The following is a 19554-nucleotide window of genomic DNA, read 5'->3' on the forward strand; positions in this document are numbered from 1 at the left end:
TTTTAAAAAAAAAAGATTACTGAATTTATTGTTCATTCAAGATTTCCAGTATATAAGTTACTACTCTTTTCATCTTATTCACTGCTCATTAAAATGCCTTTAAATCTGTCTCCAAATAATAAACTTCATTACTGTATCAATACTAAAGTATCTTTCGACTTCGTTAGACCTTCACTATTCATTTACTGGTTCATTAACAAAACATTTCTTTAAATACCATTCTAATACAATTTTTAATTTTCATTTCGGGACACTCGGATTGCACAACATTTGGAAACGACACTGTATAGATTAGTCGTGAGGATAATTAAATGATGGAAAAGTTCTGGTAAAATTTAGGTTATTATTGCACCAAACAAACACAGTTCGCTCTCTGATCCATACGAATACAGTACTAAAAGTTTCAACCCGCTGGTATCGATACGGCGGTTGTCGGGCGGCAAGACGGCGAGGCACAGAGCACACGTACAACCACAGCTACGGCTCTTGACGTATCGGCACTATAATTCTTGTTAGTGTCGCAATACTTTTCCATTTAGTGCCTGTGGAATCTTGCCATGCTGTGTGGGCATTGGAACAGCATAGCCGAGGCTCAGTGGAGCTACGTCTTCCAGGAGAGCCTCGTCGCTCCAGGTGTTGCTAAAACCAGTGCCAAACTCCAACTACTACCGAGCCCGTTGTGCCGTGCAGTGCCCGCGCGCATTTTCCCGCGCTCGCCTGCCGTCCACCTTTTACCGCTCCCTGACAGACCGGGTATTCACCCGAGGTTTTGCATTCTACATATCCTAACACATTGCCTAGATTTGGACCAGACACACAGTTACAATTTTAAACATCTTACAACAGTTTCAACATTTGTTACATTTCAATTCTATTACAATATTACTTGACATTTGACATAAACATTAATATTCACATTGAAACTTATTTACAGTTTTCTTAACAGAATGGCACGAAACAAAAAGAAATGAAATCAGAACATCAATTACACAAGTTTATCATAAAATCAGATGAAAAGTATTATATGTACAATAGTACAGATTTGTTGTTGATACAGTGGGAATAAAATCGGCCGCAGGAAAATTACTTACAGTTGCCATGTTAGCCGAAATTGTGGTAGTCGCAGTAGTGACAGAATTAGTATTAGTTGTCGCTGGTTGCACATTTGTTATTGGCACGGGGCTAGCCACTGGTACTCAATGTCACACACCGGCTTCCGGCGTCTGTTTCAAGATGAGGTTTTGCTCAAGTAATTCTCGATTTTGGTTGAACAATTGGTGCATTTGAGTATTAATAGCTTCGAGCGGATCACGCGAGGCCGGTGCCACTGCGGGAGTATCCCATTCCGTCGCTCTCGTTGTTCCCGTCGGCACGTTTACAAAATTAGAGGGGGGAGGGCTGTTAGTGACCCAAAAAGTGATTGTTGCAAAAAAAGAAAGGTCGCAAATAACCTATTCCCACAGCAGACGGCTCGGTTGGAATCATCGCTGCGACGAAGGTGGAGTCGGCGCGACGCGCTGGCGACGGTGAGTGCGTGGTGGAGTGGCGGGGCGGCAGCAGACGTAGGTGCGGCCGGGCGGCTGACGCGCCGGCTGTGGTCGATATCGGGTCAGCCGGTACGCAGTGACGGCAGGCCCCTGACACGGGCTGGCGCGACCGAGTCGTGGAGAGGGCGGCGGCGGGAGACGTGCCGGGGGCGGGTGGCTCGCCTGGCCGGCTATCTCGGAGTGCGTCACTCGTCCCGGCGGACTCCGACGGCCGCGTCACTGCGGCGCGCACCCTTTGCGTTTCTACGGCCGCGGCCCGTGCGGGGTGAACACGTAGGCCGATTGGCGCATTTTATGCGCGAAATACTCGGCTCTTTGCCGGAAGAATTTGGAATAGCGGCAAAGTCGCTATGGGAATGCATCCGTACTTCTGACACCAGTTTTTTCAGGACAACCGGATCGGAAGGTGGTGGGCGTGAAAGACACATTAGGAAGATTTTAAGTAATAAGTCCTTTATTGGCCACTTTCGCCTTCTAAAGGGTCACATAGTCGGGGCTAGGGAGGCGAGAGTGAGCCGTAGCGTAGTCAGCGGCGACTCGTAGTTTGCACAGTTAAGGAAAAGTGGTGTCTGGAAAGACAAAGTCGGCGGTGCTGCAGCACTGGGAAGGGCGGGACACGTTGACTGCTATCGATCGAGAGGAGAGAGCCCGGTGGCGGGCGGCAGGGTACATCCGGCAGGGCCACGCGTCTTCCTCGGCCCTGATTGGTCAGAAGCTGAGAAGCCTGTGGGAGCAGCGTGGAAATTTCCAGAGCGTGGCCTGCTCGGCATGGACGCCGGGGCGGCATTACCTCGTCAGCAAGTGAGGGAGGCGCCTGATCGAGATGCTTGCCGACTTGCTGTTGCCAGACCGTGGGATGGAAAAATAACAGGCAGCCGACGCTGCCGGCTACGGCTCGAGAAGAAAGTTACTTTTGAAAGTGAATAAAAAGTAGAATAAAATCCCCTACTATCGGGCTACTATCAGGCTCGTCCTTACACACCAAACATTTTGCTCTGCATTATGCTTGAGCCTCTGTGACTCGGAATTGTCAAAATGTCCTAAAACAGCAGATGGAGCAAAAACAGTTAGTTTTTACTACACACTACCTGGAGCTGTACAATGCTCCATTCAGCTTGTGGGAATTTGTGTGTCCTAGCCCACTGCCCTGATACAGCCCCAGGACCCGACTGCATATACCACTGAACGATCGAGCACCTGTCGGTGGATCGTCAGTGTCGTATTGTCGGCATCTTTAACCGTGTCTGGAGTGAGGGTGAGTTCCCATCGCAATGGCAAGAAAGCGTCACCGTTCCTTGTACTGAAACCGAATAAGCACACTATAGAGATGGATAGTTATTGCCCAATTAGTCTCACCGACGTTCTCTGTAAGTTGCTCGAATGCACGGTGAGCCGGTCGCCGAGTTGGCTCCTCGAGTCGTGCGGTCTTCTGGCTCTGTCCCGGGGTGGTTTTGCCGAGCTTTTCCACTACTGATAATCTGGTTTACCTGGAGTCTGCTATCCGAACAGATTTTTCCCAATGTCGACACCTAACAGTCATCTTCTTTGACCTGCAAAAGACTTACGACGCCACATGGCGACACCACATCCTTGCTACCTTGCGAGAGTGGGGTCTCTGGGGCCACTCCAGATTTTTATGCAGAAATGCATATCATACCATACTTTCAGAGTTTGAGTTGGTGCTTCTTAGAGTATCCCCCCCACATCCAAGAGAATGGCATCCTGCAAAGCTCTGTACCAAGTGTCTCCCCTCTTTCTAGTAGCCATCAATGGTCTAACAGCAGCTCTGGGGTCCTCAGTATCATTCTTCTTGTATGCCGATGACTTCTGCCTCTACTATTGCTCCTTTAGTGTGGGTGTCACTGAACGGCGACTGAAAGGGTCCGTACAAAAGGTGCAGACGTGGGCCCTCACACGTGGCTTTCAGTTTTCTGCCACCATAACCCACATCAGGCACTTCTGTCGATGTCGTACTGTTCCCCCACAACCAGAACTTTACCTTGACAACCAACTACACAGTGCGCTGGAGACTTATCACTTTCTAGGACTGGTCTTTGATGGTCAGTTGACGTGGGTTCCCCACCTTTGCCAGCTTAAGCAGAAGTCCTGGCTGTACCTTAATACACTTTGCTGCATGAGTAACACCAGCTGGGGTGCAGATCACACTATCCTTCTACAGCTTTATGAAGCCCTGATACAATCCTGTCTTGACTGTGGTATACGGTTCAGTATTGCTCTCTACATTTCAGGTACCAGTGTCCGGTACACCACTGCAGAGTTCAACATGCACAAGGAGCCTTTTGAACTAGCCCTGTGAACAGCTTACTCGTGGAGGCTGGGGGTCCCTCCATTGCAGATCAGGTGCCAACAAGAGGTTGTCGATTATGCTACACACTGTAATGAATCATCCTCCTCCAACATTACCTTTTTTTTGTAGAGACAACCAATACCATGTATAATTTCGTATCTCGCATAGGTTGAAATTACCTCAGCTGTTTCATTAAAAGAATTCATATGATTTTGTATATAGTGCATTATATTTAAGGCTAAAGTGTATAAAAAGAAATTAATGTGTTACAATCAATATGTACTAACAGTTAAAATTACTCTTCTGTTAAAAATATTTGAAATTACGAAATTTCTGGCACGTTTAAAATTCATATTATTAATTGTGCAATCAAATGCTAATTATTAAATTCGTTTCTGGATTAATTTATAAAATAATGATATATTTTAGGAATGATTCATCTTTTTTTGTAAACTCTTTTGCTTTATAAACAGTTTGGAATAATGTGAGTACCACAAAATGTAAGTAGTGGTGGATGGAAACGCATGTATGTAAACTTGTCAATATCAATGTAATTATTGGTTTTTTGAACATGGAAATTGTAAAATCAGTGTGATTTAGAAGAATGGGATAAAACAAAAGGATATTCATAGCAACAGGCAACTCTTCAACAGTTATTTTGTCATCACAAACCTAAGAAATCGAAATTTTCAGCTGCAAGAAAGTAGTCCTGACAAGACTTTGAGCTGTCTACAACAACAATGAGATAATCAAGACAAGTAAAAAGTTATTCTTTTGTAATCTTACTCCTCTCGTAATTTTCAAAAATTTGTGCGAGGAATGTGACTTTTAATGGTGATGTGTGGGAGGGTAAGATTACATGTTCACAGCCCCCCTGAGCATGGACTGCCATCTCCTCTTTACAAACATGGAAATCCACTGGCAGCATAGACCAGGGGTTCTGCATCCGGTCTCTCCTCTCTGAACTCCAGCTGTCTCCTCTGGGCCCACTCACATATACCTCCATAGGGCATTCCTCGACCACAACTTTGTCTCGACCCGTCACAAGATGTCAAAGACTTAGTTCATCCCGAGACTCCTCTGACACTAATTTTTCTCCATCCTTGGTTCACCACGGGGTTCAGAAGTAGTCTATATTGATGGCTCAATGAATGCTGGCCATGTAAGCTTTTTTATACTAACATGGGACATACTGAACTTTGCTCCTTGCTGGATAGATGTATTCTTTTCACTGTGGAGTTGGTAGCCATTTCTCGTGCTCCTGGACATATTCATTCCTGCACTGGTGAGTCCTTTTTCATCTGCGGCGACTCCTTGAGCAGTTTGCAAGCTATCGAGCAATGTTCCCCTCACCTCCCTTTGCTATCCAGTATTCCCTGTATGCCCTCGAACAATGTGGATGCTGAGTGATCTTTGTCTGGACCCCGGGCCATGTTGGGCTCTCAGGGAATGAACTGACTGATAGCCTGGCCAATCTGGCTGCCAGTAAGCCGACTCTTGAAACCGATATTCTGGAAAAAGACCTCCAGTCGGTATTATGCCATCAAGTTTTAGGAATCGGGAATATAGAATGGCTCACTCTGACTTCACCAAACAAACTAAAGGTGATAAAGGAAACTATGAATCTGTGGAGGTCTTCCATATAGGCCTCTTGCAAGGACTCTACTGTCTTTTGCCGGCTCCACATTGACCATACTTAGTTGACTCGCAGTCATCTCCTCTGTAGCAAGGACCCACCACACTGTAATTATGGTTTCTGTTTAATGGTGGTCCACATCCCCTGGACTGTCCCAGTCTACCTACACTGCGGTGAACTCTTAAGCTCACTCACTCACCACCCCTGGTGTTAGGAGACATTGTCTCAGCAGCTGACTTAGTTTTGCATTTTATTCATGAAGGGACTTTTGCTACTCTCTTTAAAGGAGGGCCACTTAATCTTATCGGCTCATTGAGGGCTGCTGCCTCTGCCCAGACTGGGCTTTGGCTGTCTGAGGTTGGTGGTCCAGCCCAGTCCTCACCCCACCTGCTCTTTTACTCTTCCTCACCCTCTTGCATGGTCTGTTTCACTTGTTTGCTTTTTTTCTTGCTATGTCTGTGTTGCTAGTCTTTCCTAGGCAATTTATGAGTGGGGTACCTCTGGTAAATGACTAGGGGTTGGAGGTGTATGTCCCCTCATTGCACTCTTCTTTCAGAGCCTTCTGACTGCTCCCTGGATGGGGCACCTTGCCTGCCTTTCTTCCTATGTGTCGTTTTCTTCTTTTTTGTCCCTTGTCTCACCTTTGTTGATCTTTGGTAAACAACTTTTGGTTTGTCTTCCCCTGGATGCTGTGCGGAAAAAAAAAAAACCTGATGACCCAGTAGTTTAGTTCTTTTAATCAAGAAATTGGACCAACCAGTCAATCAGATTTTTGTAATTTCCTCCAGTTCACTATGGTTCACCTTTTGTCATTTCTTACAGTAGCTGCAGTTTCTACATTCAGGTCAGGGCTTGTACTTGTAGTGTTTCTCACAGTGTCAATAAAATAACTGATGAAGACATTTGGACTACACAAGCTTAAGGGAGATTTAAGGTTTATCCTGTGTTCATTCATTAAGTTTCAGGCTTCCTTGCATGGGTTGTGAGCTCCTCCTTCAATGAACCTATAAATCTTTTCCTTTTTGGTTTCTTCTACATGCTTTCTATAAAGTGTTTCTGCCTGTAAATATTTGCTGTAAAACATTTCCTTTGGACAGAAATCTGTTGCTGTTTGGAAGTTATCATGTAACAGCAGTGCAATGTGTTTTAATTTTTTAAGTTCACTAGTATACTTTTTTTTTTCTTTCACCAGATTTTGCCTGTGCTGTGACACGTTCGCAGAACATTTTTTGGTCTTCTGTAGATAGATGTAGTCAGATCAGGTTATGATGGGCTGGAAGAACTCTTTCACTGCATCAGTCACTGCCATTTCTTGTAATCCAGGCTGCCATTCTACTACAGATAGTGATGTTTGAAAAACACTTAATGTTTCCATATTTACAATGTGACAATTATTGAACTATATGAAAAAAAATGTAAATTAGTTACAAAATATGACGTGCACACACTTTATTCAACATGTAAACATCACTACAGATATTTGGATTTAGGCTATGACATGTTCAATATCATTGGCATTTACGTGTCACAGACGAATAATGAAATTCCGCGTGACTCCCTGAAGTGTCGGAACATCGACGCTATCGATGACATCCTGAATGGCTGTTTTCAGCTCAGCAGTGGTTTTGGGGTTATTGTTGTACACTTTGTCTTTAATATAGTCCCACAAAAAGGAGTCGCATATATTCAGATCAGGAGAATATGGGAGCTAATTAAGGCCTGCGCCAGTAGCCACTGGGTACCCCAGAGTCAGAATGCAGTCCCCAAAGTGCTCCTCCAGGACATTAAACACTCTCTTGCTTTGATTGGGTTGAGCTCTGTCTTACATGAACCACATCTTGTCGAAAACAATGTTATTTTGGCTAATGGGGATGAAATCATCTTCCAAAATCTTCACATACCGTTCAGTAGTCACCATGCCATCAAGGAATATTGCACCAATTATTCTGTGACTGGACATTGCACACCACACAGTACCACATTGAGGGTAAAGAGACTTATTGATTGCAATATGCAGGGTCTCAGTCCCCCAACTGTGCAAATTTTGCTTGCTGAAGAATCCCATCCAAATGAAAGTGGGCTCCATTGCTAAACCAAACCATGCATGTGCATACTAATTTCCACCATGCCCCATTGCCAACCATGATGTTTCAACATCCTAACACAAACTGTTCAGAAGTTATGATGATTTTATTTCATGTAGTTCAATAACTGTCACCCTGCACAACCCTTTATGTGAATGTGTAATTAGAATGCCAGGAAGCAGCTGGTTGATTATTAGTTCTCTTTCTATAAAGTTCCATAACTAGTTCATAAATTCTCTCTTCCTCCTTCTCTCTTTGCCAAAGTTTAAACTGAAATCAACACACAATGCAATTTTCCATTTTAGGCTCATTAAGTAGCACAGGCAAGATTCCAATTGGATGAGAAAATTTTCAAAGCTCCCATTTGGAGAATAGTATTCTGGAGACAAAAATTATCTTAAGATCTAATAACTTCAAAGCAGCCAACTCTAAATCGAGGTCACACAGCAACTTTATAAATCAATTTTTTCAACACAAAATTTTCTGTTGGTATATAAAGATACACTGCCACAGAAAGCAGTTGTTCTGTACTGGCTCCATGCACTTACCAAAATTAAGCAATCAATACAGTTGTAGAGCTCAGCTTCTTGTGCTGACAACCAGTGTCCTCTCAAATACATATTGGTGGAAAATTGATAAACATTTTCAAAATTCAGAACGCGATATTAATGCTGGTAATGTATATGTGCAAGCACATTATTTCTTCTTAATGTCTCTTAAGAAATGAAGAAAATGAAATCATCTACTCTCCTGGTTGTGCAACTGCTAATTTCTGGCTAGATTTTGTGATGCAATGCAATTAGATGATATTTTTGCACCACTGGAAATTGCAACTCGGCAACCTTGGCCAAAACTGTGTGCCTTATAATAATGACCTCAAAACTCACTACAGTGACCTTGAAATGATAACTGCTTTGCAATGAAATCATTGAGCATAACTGCAAAGACCTGGAAATGACATTATTATGTCATTACAGATAACAATAAAACAAAGTCTTGAAATACTGATTCATTTGCTTCATGTTCATTGCATGTCACAGTATTAATGAAGATTATGTCTGTTTCTCCCTAGTCTCTCATTTTCCAGTGATTACAAATTTTCACCACCACCTCTCATCATTTTTAACTCAAATGCTTACATTAAAAATGAAACAGTTTGCTACACTATTGACAAGTGTACATCCCATAACATTGCAGAAAAAAGTGCATACACCTTTTGGTGCACCAGAAACAGGACCCTTTATTAACACAATGTTTCATTTTTCTTATTTTATTCTTGTATCCTCATGAAAAATCTGAGGCAGTAAGGTGTGTCAGAGGTATCTCACAGGCTAGTATTCTGTTTCAATTACTTTTATTCTGTCTTCGACTGTACTATCCATGAATAGGGACTCAGCTGTTGTATCCTCTCTTATTTGTGCTGTGGCACTTTTAATCAGTTTAGTTCTCAAAACTTCTGTACCTTATCACATACATTGTTGACCCATAATCTTTAAAAATAGTCATAGAACACAGTTTTACAAGGCTGGTATTTGCAAGAATGCTGATATTTTTATTATGGACATTAGACTGCAATCCAAGGCATAATTCTCTGCATAACATTATATCTTCCAATGCTGGAGATATCATCAGTGGCTTTAATGACTCAAAGCAGCTACAGACTCAAACAAGCTCAACAGGCCAAACTGTTTTTATATCATGAACCGACTGTTGTTTGGATGCATATAAGCAGTTTGGCTTGCTGAGCTTGTTTGAGTCTTTAACTTCTTTCTGAGTCATTAAAACCTTTGATGACATCTCCAGATTGGAAAACAAAGTTTTAGACAGAGAAATGTGCCTTGGACAGCAGCCTAATACCCATAACACAAATATCAGCAATATCACATTTACAAATAATTACTTCCTTGTGCACATGTTGAATGGCTTAATAATTTCTGTTTTTTTTTTTTTAATTTTTTTTCCCCTCCAGTGAGTGTCATTTTCAGTAAATTTTAAGTATGAAGAACAACAGAAACTTTCACCTAAGCAGTTGCTTCTGCCACCAAACTGATTTGTGGATAATACACATTACTGTGTAAAATTTCTGAAAATCAATCCCACCACCCCATTCCATTGTCATCAAGGTCCTCATTAACTTCTTGTTTATACTCTTATTTCATCTGTTTACTAATTGATTCTATCATTTTCTGCCCTTATTCATGTCAGCCTTTGACTACTAATTCATACCTCCCCCTCAGCTTCAGTTACCTCTTACCTGGACCGTTACTGTGTACTGTCATTAGAAAAGTAGATCTGGCAGAAGGAGACTGTATTCAACTTCTAAATATGGTATAATCACATGTAGAAAGGCAACAATTCATATCTCAAAATCAACCACTAAATCTGTTTTAAGATCCTGTACTTAAGTTTCAAATATTACATCCACACATCAAGTGTTCACAGTAAAATAATGATCCTACATTTACGAAAAGAAGTTGTGTAATATAACATGAATATCCTTTTGTAAGATAATTACTTCAAAAATTACAAACATAAGAGCTCCATAGTGAATGTACAAAAATGCAAAATTTCTAAACTTAATGTAGGACAAGTAAATTCAGAGTGACACTGGAATGTTTACAGAGAAAATAGTCGCACTCAGAAAAAGGTTCTTAATTAATTTCACAGATGCTGTGTAAGTTGAAAGTCTGAGCATTATATCTTCTGATCATATGCATGTGGCTCAGCACTGCATTTTAATGCATAGAAGAAGTATAACTATCAAAAATTATCTTATAGTCGGAATAAATACAGAAAACTTAGGAAAATCAATGATGCACATCCGCAAGAAGCAGCTGCTGTAGAATCAGCTGCCTTCATACCCGATGAGTCACTCTTTTGCTGTGATGACTGCACAATTGCTTTGTTTATTGTGTGCATTAGAGGATAGATGCCTTCAGAACACTCGCCACGGAAATCATCTGTATCTAAAGGCCACACCATGATACCACCCAGTTCAAGCTTCATGGCCAGATTTACCTGTAATCAAGAAATTGTATTGCACTTTGTATGGCAGTTATGAACAGGTGAAGGAGGCACAGTAGCATTTACTTCACTGAGCTGCCACAGACAGACACGAACATTTCATGTATGAGAACCCACATGAACAGGAACCTTAGCAAAGAAAACTTGCTAATATTTAGTAAGAAGCTAAATGAGAAAAAATGGCCTATTGATCATTGTAACTCAAGTGATGAAAACTTTGAGAAATTCCAAAACAGTTTTCTTGGTGTCTTTAATGAAACATTTCCATCTAGACTCTGCAGCAATAAAATGACAAATTAAAGTGGAGTCATGGCATGAAAATTTCTAGTGTAAGGAAAAGGCAACTGCACAGAGAATTAAAACACAATAAAGGTATTGATTTCATTGAATATGTTAGACTCTATAAAACCATATTTAAAAGAGTTGTGAAGGGCGCAAAACAACTGGCAAATAACAGGTTAATTTTAAATCATAAAAATAAGACAAAGGCTGTGTACTAAGTCATTAAATCTGAGTTAGGTGTAATAAATGCCTGTAATCACAAAATTTCAGAAATTGATATTGAAGGAAATACTACTGTAAGTCCAGCTCAGATACCACAGTACATTAATTAATTCTTTATAGATGTAGCAAAGTCTGATGTAGATGTAACAGATTATCACAATAAAGTAAATCCCTTTGATCTGGGTGAAAACTTCACAAAATGTTTAAAAGTTTCTGTGGAAGATGTAGAAAATGCTATTCTAACATTAAGAAACAAAAAATGTGCAGGTTGGGATGGACTATCCACTAAAGTAACCAAAGCGGTACACAATAAAACTGCAAACCCACTAGATCAAATAACAAATCAATGTTTTGAAGAGGGATGTTTCCCAGAGGTACTGAAATGTGCTGAAGTCAAACCACTCTTCAAGAAGGGATCAAGAGAGATTATGGGAAATTGTCATCCTATCTCAACTCTTCCAGTCATATCTAAAACTTACTCTCACCCAAACCCAAAACTTCATTGCAAAATATTCTGTTATTCTAAACAATCAATTTCATTTTCAGCAGGGTAAAAACACCATAGATACAGTCAACAGTTTCATTGAGTAAATAAGTACATCATTAGACAAAGGAAATAAGGTGCAGGAATTTTCTGCAACCTCACAAAGACATTTGACTCTTTAAACCACACATTGGTTGTTTACAAACTTGAAAAGTATGGCATTAGCGCCAGTGCCCTACAATGGCTTAAACCCTACTTATCAAACAGAAAACAAATAGTTAACATCACTTTAAATGGCACATATTACTTTTATAACTGGATGATACTTCTGCCTTACTTGAACATCAGGATTCGGAAAAAATTCCCAAATAGGTGACCAGTACCCTCAGTACCTTAGAAACTTGGTTTCAGCTAAGTGGGTTGAATCTAAGTATATCTACGACTCACATATTGCAATTCAAAACCGAACAGTCAAAATTTGAGCAGATTAAGATTGTTCACAATAGCCAAGATATAGAAGAAGTTCACTCAGTCATATTCTTAGGTTTAAATATAGATAAAAGTTTGATCAGGCAGGAACAAATTGAATACCTATCAAAGAAACTGAGCATCTTTGCATGTGCAATGCAAATATAATCAACTGCAACTGACATGGACACATGAAAAGTAGCATAAACAAGCTACTTTGAGTCCATTATTACATATGGTATCCCTTTTTGGGGTAACTGAACAAACATAAGTATGGATACTAAAAATACAGAAAAAATCATTCAAAATATGTGCACTGGAAATCACATAGACCCGTGTCATCCATTATTTAGAAAACTTAAAATGTTAACTCTGCCATTCCTAAACATATATGTGATTATTATATTTTTGTACATCAGACATGAATTATTGATGGAAACTATTTTGTACATTCACACAATACTAGAAACAAAGAAAATTTTATGCTCCCCACCCAACGCCTAAGACTGTATGCCCAGTGACCTCAATACATGCAAATGAAATTTTGTAATAAATTAAAAGGGAAAACGTTAATGTAGATGAATTTAGGTCCATTTAAAAGAAAGCTATATGAGGCTCTGACACTGAAATGTTATAACTCAGTGGATGAATTTATGCAGGACAAACTGGAAATTTGAGCTGGATACAATGTATTACGTATTCTAACAAATATCCCTATAGTGTTATTATTTAATAGTGCTGCTATTTATTAGTGTAAAAATCATTGTAACTTTATTATAAATTTTTGACATGTCTCCAGTATGCAAGCCAAATGGATTGCGAATGTATATCATGAGGTGAATAAAACACAATTCCACACAATGGTCAGAATTGTCAAATAATAAAGAGTAATATTTATTTAATTAAAGAAGTTTATATTTCATATTTCATTTATTAGCAATATTATGTTTTGGTGTATAGATCACATCTATAATATAATTCTATATTTACATCTACAGAAATAATCTGCAAGCCACCACACGGTGTGTGGTAGAGGGTACCCTGTACCACTACTTAGTCATTTCCTTCCTTATTCTGCCCGTAAATAGAACGAGGGAAAAATTACTGTCTATAAGCCTCCATATGAGCCATACTTTCTTGTATGTTCATGGTCCTTACACACGATGTATGTTGGCAGCAGTAGAACCATTTGACAGTCAGCTTCAAATGCTGGTTTTCTAAATTTTCTCAACAGTTTTTCTTAAAAATAACGTTTCTTTCCCTCCAGGGATTCCCATTTGAGTTCCCAAAGCATCTCCATAATGCTTACATGTTGTCTGAAACTACTGGTAACAAATCGAGCAGCCTGCATATGAACTGCTTTGATGTCTTCCTTCAGTCCAACCTGGTACAGATCCCAAACACTCACACAGTACACAAGAATATGTTGCAACAACATCCTATATGTGGTCTCCTTTACAGGTGAACCACTCTTTCCTACAATTCTCCCAGTAAACTGAAGTCAACCATTCATCTTCCCTACCACAGTTCTCACATGCTTGTCCCATTTCATAAATAGTGGAAAGGTCTTCACCTCTGAGTTGCTGCTGCAACCTATCCATTTGAGTCTGCTTACTGTATTCATCTCTTAGTCTTGCTCTACAATTTTTACACCCCTCCCCCTGCATACTATCTCTCTCTTTTCCTCTCTGTTTCTCTTTCTGTGATGAAACAAGCTGGAATATTTTTACTTCCCCTCTTGTTTTGTCATCTGCCTACTTAAATTTGTATTTTCATATTTGAACTAATTACGATTAACATATGTGAGTATAATCTGTACATCTACATCTACATCCATACTCCGCAAGCCACTGATGGTGTGTGGCGGAGGGTACCTTGAATACCTCTATTGGTTCTCCCTTCCATTCCAGTCTCATATTGTTCATGGAAAGAAGGATTGTCGGTATGCCTCTGTGTGGGCTCTGATCTTCCTGATTTTATCCTCATGGTCTCTTCACAAGATATATGTAGGAGGGAGCAATATACTGCTTGACTCCTCGGTGAAGGTATGTTCTCGAAACTTCAACAAAAGCCTGTACCGAGCTACTGAGCGTCTCTCCTGCAGTCTTCCACTGGAGTTTATCTATCATCTCCGTAACACTTTCATGATTACTAAATGATCCTGTAACGAAGAGCGCTGCTCTCTGTTGGAACCTCTCTATCTCTTCTATCACCCCTATCTGGCATGGATCCAACACTGCTGAGCAGTATTCAAGCAGTGGGCGAACAAGCGTACTGTAACCTACTTCTTTTGTTTTCGGATTGCATTTCCTTAGCATTCTTCCAATGAATCTCAGTCTGGCATCTGCTTTACTGACAATCAACTTTATATGATCATTCCATTTTAAATCACTACTAATGCGTACTCCCAGATAATTTATGGAATTAACTGCTTCCAGTTGCTGACCTGCTATATTGTAGCTAAATGATAAGGGATCTTTCTTTCTTTGTATTCACAGCACATTACACTTGTCTACATTGAGATTCAATTGCCATTCCCTGCACCACGCGTCAATTCGCTGCAGATCCTCCTGCATTTCAGTACAATTTTCGGAAGACTTCTCTCCATTGAGAATGACATGCTGCATTCTGTTATCTAGGAACTCTTCAATCCAATCACACAATTGGTCTGATAGTCCATATGCTCTTACTTTGTTCATTAAACGACTGTGGGGAACTGTATCGAACGCCTTGCAGAAGTCAAGAAACACGGCATCTACCTGAGAACCCATGTCTATGGCCCTCTGAGTCTCGTGGACGAATAGCGCGAGCTGGATTCCACACGATCGTCTTTTTCGAAACCCATGCTGATTCCTACAGAGTAGATTTCTAGTCTCCAGAAAAGTCATTATACTCGAACATAATATGTGTTCCAAAATTCTACAACTGATCAACGTTAGAGATATAGGTCTATAGTTCTGCACATTTGTTCGGCGTCCCTTCTAGAAAACGGGGATGACCTGTGCCCTTTACCAATGCTATGGAACGCTATGCTCTTCTAGAGACCTATGGTACACCGCTGCAAGAAGGGGGGCAAGTTCCTTCGCGTACTCTGTGTAAAATCGATCAGGTAGCCCATCAGGTCCAGCGGCCTTTCCTCTTTTGAGCGATTTTAATTGTTTCTCTATCCCTCTGTTGTCTATTTCAATATCTACCATTTTGTCATCTGTGCGACAATCTAGAGAAGGAACTACAATGCAGTCTTCCTCTGTGAAACAGCTTTGGAAAAAGACATTTAGTATTTCGGCCTTTAGTCTGTCATCCTCTGTTTCAGTACCATTTTGGTCACAGAGTGTTTGGACATTTTGTTTTGATTCACCTACCGCTTTGACATAAGACCAAAATTTCTTAGCATTTTCTGCCAAGTCATTACATATAACTTTACTTTCGAATTCATTGAACGCCTCTCGCATAGCCCTCCTCACACTACATTTCGCTTCATGTAATTTTTGTTTGTCTGCAAGGCTTTGGCTATGTTTATGTTTGCTGTGAAGTTCCCTTTGCTTCCGCAGCAGTTTTCTAACTCGGTTGTTGTACGATGGTGGCTCTTTTCCATCTCTTACGATCTTGCTTGGCACATACTCATCTAACGTATATTGTACGATGGTTTTGAACTTCGTCCACTGGTCCTCAACACTATCTGTACTTGAGACAAAACTTTTATGTTGAGCCGTCAGATACTCTGAAATCTGCTTTTTCTCACTTTTGCTAAAGAGAAAAATCTTCCTACCTTTTTTTATACGGGGTGATTCAAAAAGAATACCACAACTTTAAAAATGTGTATTTAGTGAAAGAAACATAATATAACCTTCTGTTATACATCATTACAAAGAGTATTTAAAAAGGTTTTTTTTTCACTCGAAAACAAGTTCAGAGATGTTTAATATGGCCCCCTCCAGACACTCGAGCAATATCAACCCGATACTCCAACTCGTTCCACACTCTCTGTAGCATATCAGGCGTAACAGTTTGGATAGCTGCTGTTATTTCTCGTTTCAAATCATCAATGGTGGCTGGGAGAGGTGGCCGAAACACCATATTCTTAACATACCCCCATAAGAAAAAATCGCAGGGGGTAAGATCAGGGCTTCTTGGAGGCCAGTGATGAAGTGCTCTGTCACGGGCTGCCTGGCGGCCGATCCATCGCCTCGGGTAGTTGATGTTCAGGTTTCATAACTAACCTTTTTCGTAGGACTCTCCATACAGTTGATTGTGGAATTTGCAGCTCTCTGCTAGCTCTGCGAGTCGATTTTCCTGGGCTGCGAACAAATGCTTGCTGGATGCGTGCTACATTTTCATCACTCGTTCTCGGCCGTCCAGAACTTTTCCCTTTGCACAAACACCCATTCTCTGTAAACTGTTTATACCAACGTTTAATACACCACCTATCAGGAGGTTTAACACCATACTTCGTTCAAAATGCACGCTGAACAACTGTCGTTGATTCACTTCTGCCGTACTCAATAACACAAAAAGCTTTCTGTTGAGCGGTCGCCATCTTAGCATCAACTGACGCTGACGCCTAGTCAACAGCGCCTCAAGCGAACAAATGTACAACTAAATGAAACTTTATAGCTCCCTTAATGCGCCGACAGATAATGCTTAGCTCTGCCTTTTGTCGTTGCAGAGTTTTAAATTCCTAAAGTTGTGGTATTCTTTTTGAATCACCCTGTATTTCTATTCACGGCTGAAATCATCGATGCAGTAACCGCTTTATGATCGCTGATTCCCTGTTCTGCGTTAACTGTTTCAAATAGTTCGGGTCTGTTTGTCACCAGAAGGTGAACATATTAATGTTATCGCCATGAATCGGCTCTCTGCTTAACTGCTCAAGGTAGTTTTCAGATAAAGCACTTAAAAAAATTTCACTGGATTCTTTGTCCCTGCCACCCATTATGAATGTTTGAGTTTGCCAGTCTATATCCGGCAAATTAAAATCTCCACCCAGAACTATATTATATTAATGTTAAGTTCATTTCCCTTGTAGAGTTCCTCTGTATATTCCTTTCACCTTTCATCTCTTCCTTATTTGCTTAGTACTGGTTTCCATCCGAGCTACTGATGTTCATACAGGTGCTTCTCTTTTCTCCAAAGGTCTCTCTAATTTTCCTACAGGAAGTATCTGTCTTTCCCCTACTTATACATGCTTCTATTCTTCTGTATCTTCTCTAGCCATTCCCCCTTAGCCATTTTGCACTTTCTGTCAATCAAATTTTTTAGACGCCTGTCTTCCATTTTGCCTGCTTCATGTGCTGCCTTTTTGATATTTTCTCCTTTCATCAGTTTAATTCAGTACCTCCTGTGATAAAACTCAACAGCATTTTAAAAATTAGTTTGGTTATTAAATGAAATTCTGTAGCTTAACCTCATTTTCATTGTCATTTCCCCCAGTATTAAGGCATTGATCATAGTGAATAACCGGCCTGAGAATTCCATTCTCATTGAATTGTCTCATTTTGACATCATTATCATTGTCGAGTCCGTATTTCAACTTGAGGAAACTCATTAGGTAATGATGAACTTATAAAGCACGTGTATTCTTAAATTTTGCATCAATATCTGCACCAAGTCTTCGATGATGGCTGATAGATGCCTATGTCAAACTGTGTCATGAACCTTAGTACAGCCTCTCTTCCAACATTCTAACCCAGTTTCTTACCATTTAATTTTATTCATAAACTTTACTAATCTGAGTTTACTTCACAATTGGTGGGATTTTCACTTAACTGAAACATCTTAAATAAGCACAAGCAAATGTTGAACATGGATGACTGCTTCACTTATGGCATCTTGAAGTAATTTTCAGACACGGCATTCAGAATCATGTCACATGAATCCTTGTCTCTGGCATCGGTTTTGATACCACAACTCTCCCAGTCTATAACTGGTGAGTTGAAGTCACCCCCACATTGCAACAACAAGATCAGAAAAATCAATAATGATATTCTGCAAGTTCTCTCTGAAGCACTCTACCACTACAGCTTTCAACTCAGGTGGTCTATAAAAGTATCTGATTACCATTTTTGCTAACCTTTGATGTTTAACTTCATCCAAATTCATTTACATTTGGAATCCGAGATAATGTCACTAGATATTATTGAGTTCTTTACTGCAATAAATACGCCACACACCGAGTGCACACTGGCATTATTTACCACCCTTCATGTTATTTCCCTGAAGGTTTCCATTACCTGCATAGTGATGGAGCTCCCAATAACTAGCATAGCTGCCTTCAGCATTTGTCCAGACTGGGCAAGAAAATCAGCTACTGGCCCAACAGGAGAGGCATCCCATGCTGGTTCAGAAGTATTATCATTTCAGGTTAGCACCTCATACCTGTTACTTAGGAACAAGGAGCCTGCTGTATGGGCCGTTCCCTCTTTTGCCTTCTGCCCAGTGATGCTAAAACCCACACTGTCCGCCAATCACACTTGAGTGAGTACAGCCCATTCTGATGCTGTGTATCAGGAGACGCAGCATCAACCAGGTCACCAGGAGATCCCAGTGGCACCAAAGGTGTTGCAGATCTTATCACCAGCTGATGTTGCCACAGCTTTGGGCAGTAGCCAGGAGCCTGTCAACCACAGCCAATGCAGCTTCCAGCTATTTATGGAGAACCACTGAACTTCCTTGTGTCAGCTAACAACAAGATCAATTCCTAGCAAAATTGTACTGCGTAAAGAAATTGAATTCCACAAAAGAGGAAATCACTCTCCTATGTTTTTTGCACCTAGTTCCACTGGAGCTATTCTACTTTAGTTGTTTTATTTTCATATTTTCATTTATATTTAGTTTTTAGTCAAAGATGTCCACAGAGCCATGTTCTGAAATAGTGTTTTGTTTCAGACAGTGCCACAGGTTACCCCACAAGTTGTAACACAACACACGTCATATTAACACAGACAAATCCACCTGATGGTGAAAGTTTAAACCTTTGAAATGCATTATGGATACAAGTAAAGAGTGACTAGAAACAATAAACTTGTTGCTTTATTCTGTATCAATAACAGTCACAACAGCGCCTAACGTGAAATGTTTGCATTTAAACTTGTATAAACTTTGTAAAAAATTGAAAATGACACAAAATCTATGAGTGATCTATAATAAAGAACAGATTTTATTGGTTCCCCATATATTACTTTCCTGGAATTGTGTTTTCATTTCAATTTTACTTTGAATTTCCTCACTCTGAACAAAGCAAATGCCCTGATTATGTCACTGAAGCCAAGTTAGTAGCTGTGTTGTGTTTCTTCAGCAAGACAGCTATATTTTACAGGCTGTTTTCATCCTTGCTTGATCGTAAGTAGTGTTTCACCACCTTTAATTTGCCGAAACTGCAGTCACTGGTACTGTCACAAATATCCTCAAAGCTAATTCAGTGTTCAGATAAGCATCTATTAACCATATATTGCATGACTCTTTTTTAATGAAACCAATTTCAGCAAAAAAAAAAAAAAAAA

The 19554-nt window shown here is 40.3% G+C and overlaps 1 protein-coding gene across 1 annotated transcript in view; it reads right to left on the bottom strand.

Moving 5' to 3' along the window:
- Positions 1-9956: 9956 nt before the first annotated feature.
- Positions 9957-19554, bottom strand: part of LOC126469667 (probable chitinase 2) — a 323373-nt gene continuing 313775 nt past the window's right edge. Inside the window, exon 8 of the mRNA XM_050096816.1 lies at positions 9957-10593. Within this exon, the coding sequence (XP_049952773.1) occupies positions 10348-10593 (246 nt within the window). The 3' untranslated portion in view covers positions 9957-10347. The remainder of the gene's footprint in view (positions 10594-19554) is intronic.

The sequence above is a fragment of the Schistocerca serialis genome, chromosome 3 (assembly GCF_023864345.2).
Source record: "Schistocerca serialis cubense isolate TAMUIC-IGC-003099 chromosome 3, iqSchSeri2.2, whole genome shotgun sequence".
NCBI lineage: Eukaryota > Metazoa > Arthropoda > Insecta > Orthoptera > Acrididae > Schistocerca > Schistocerca serialis.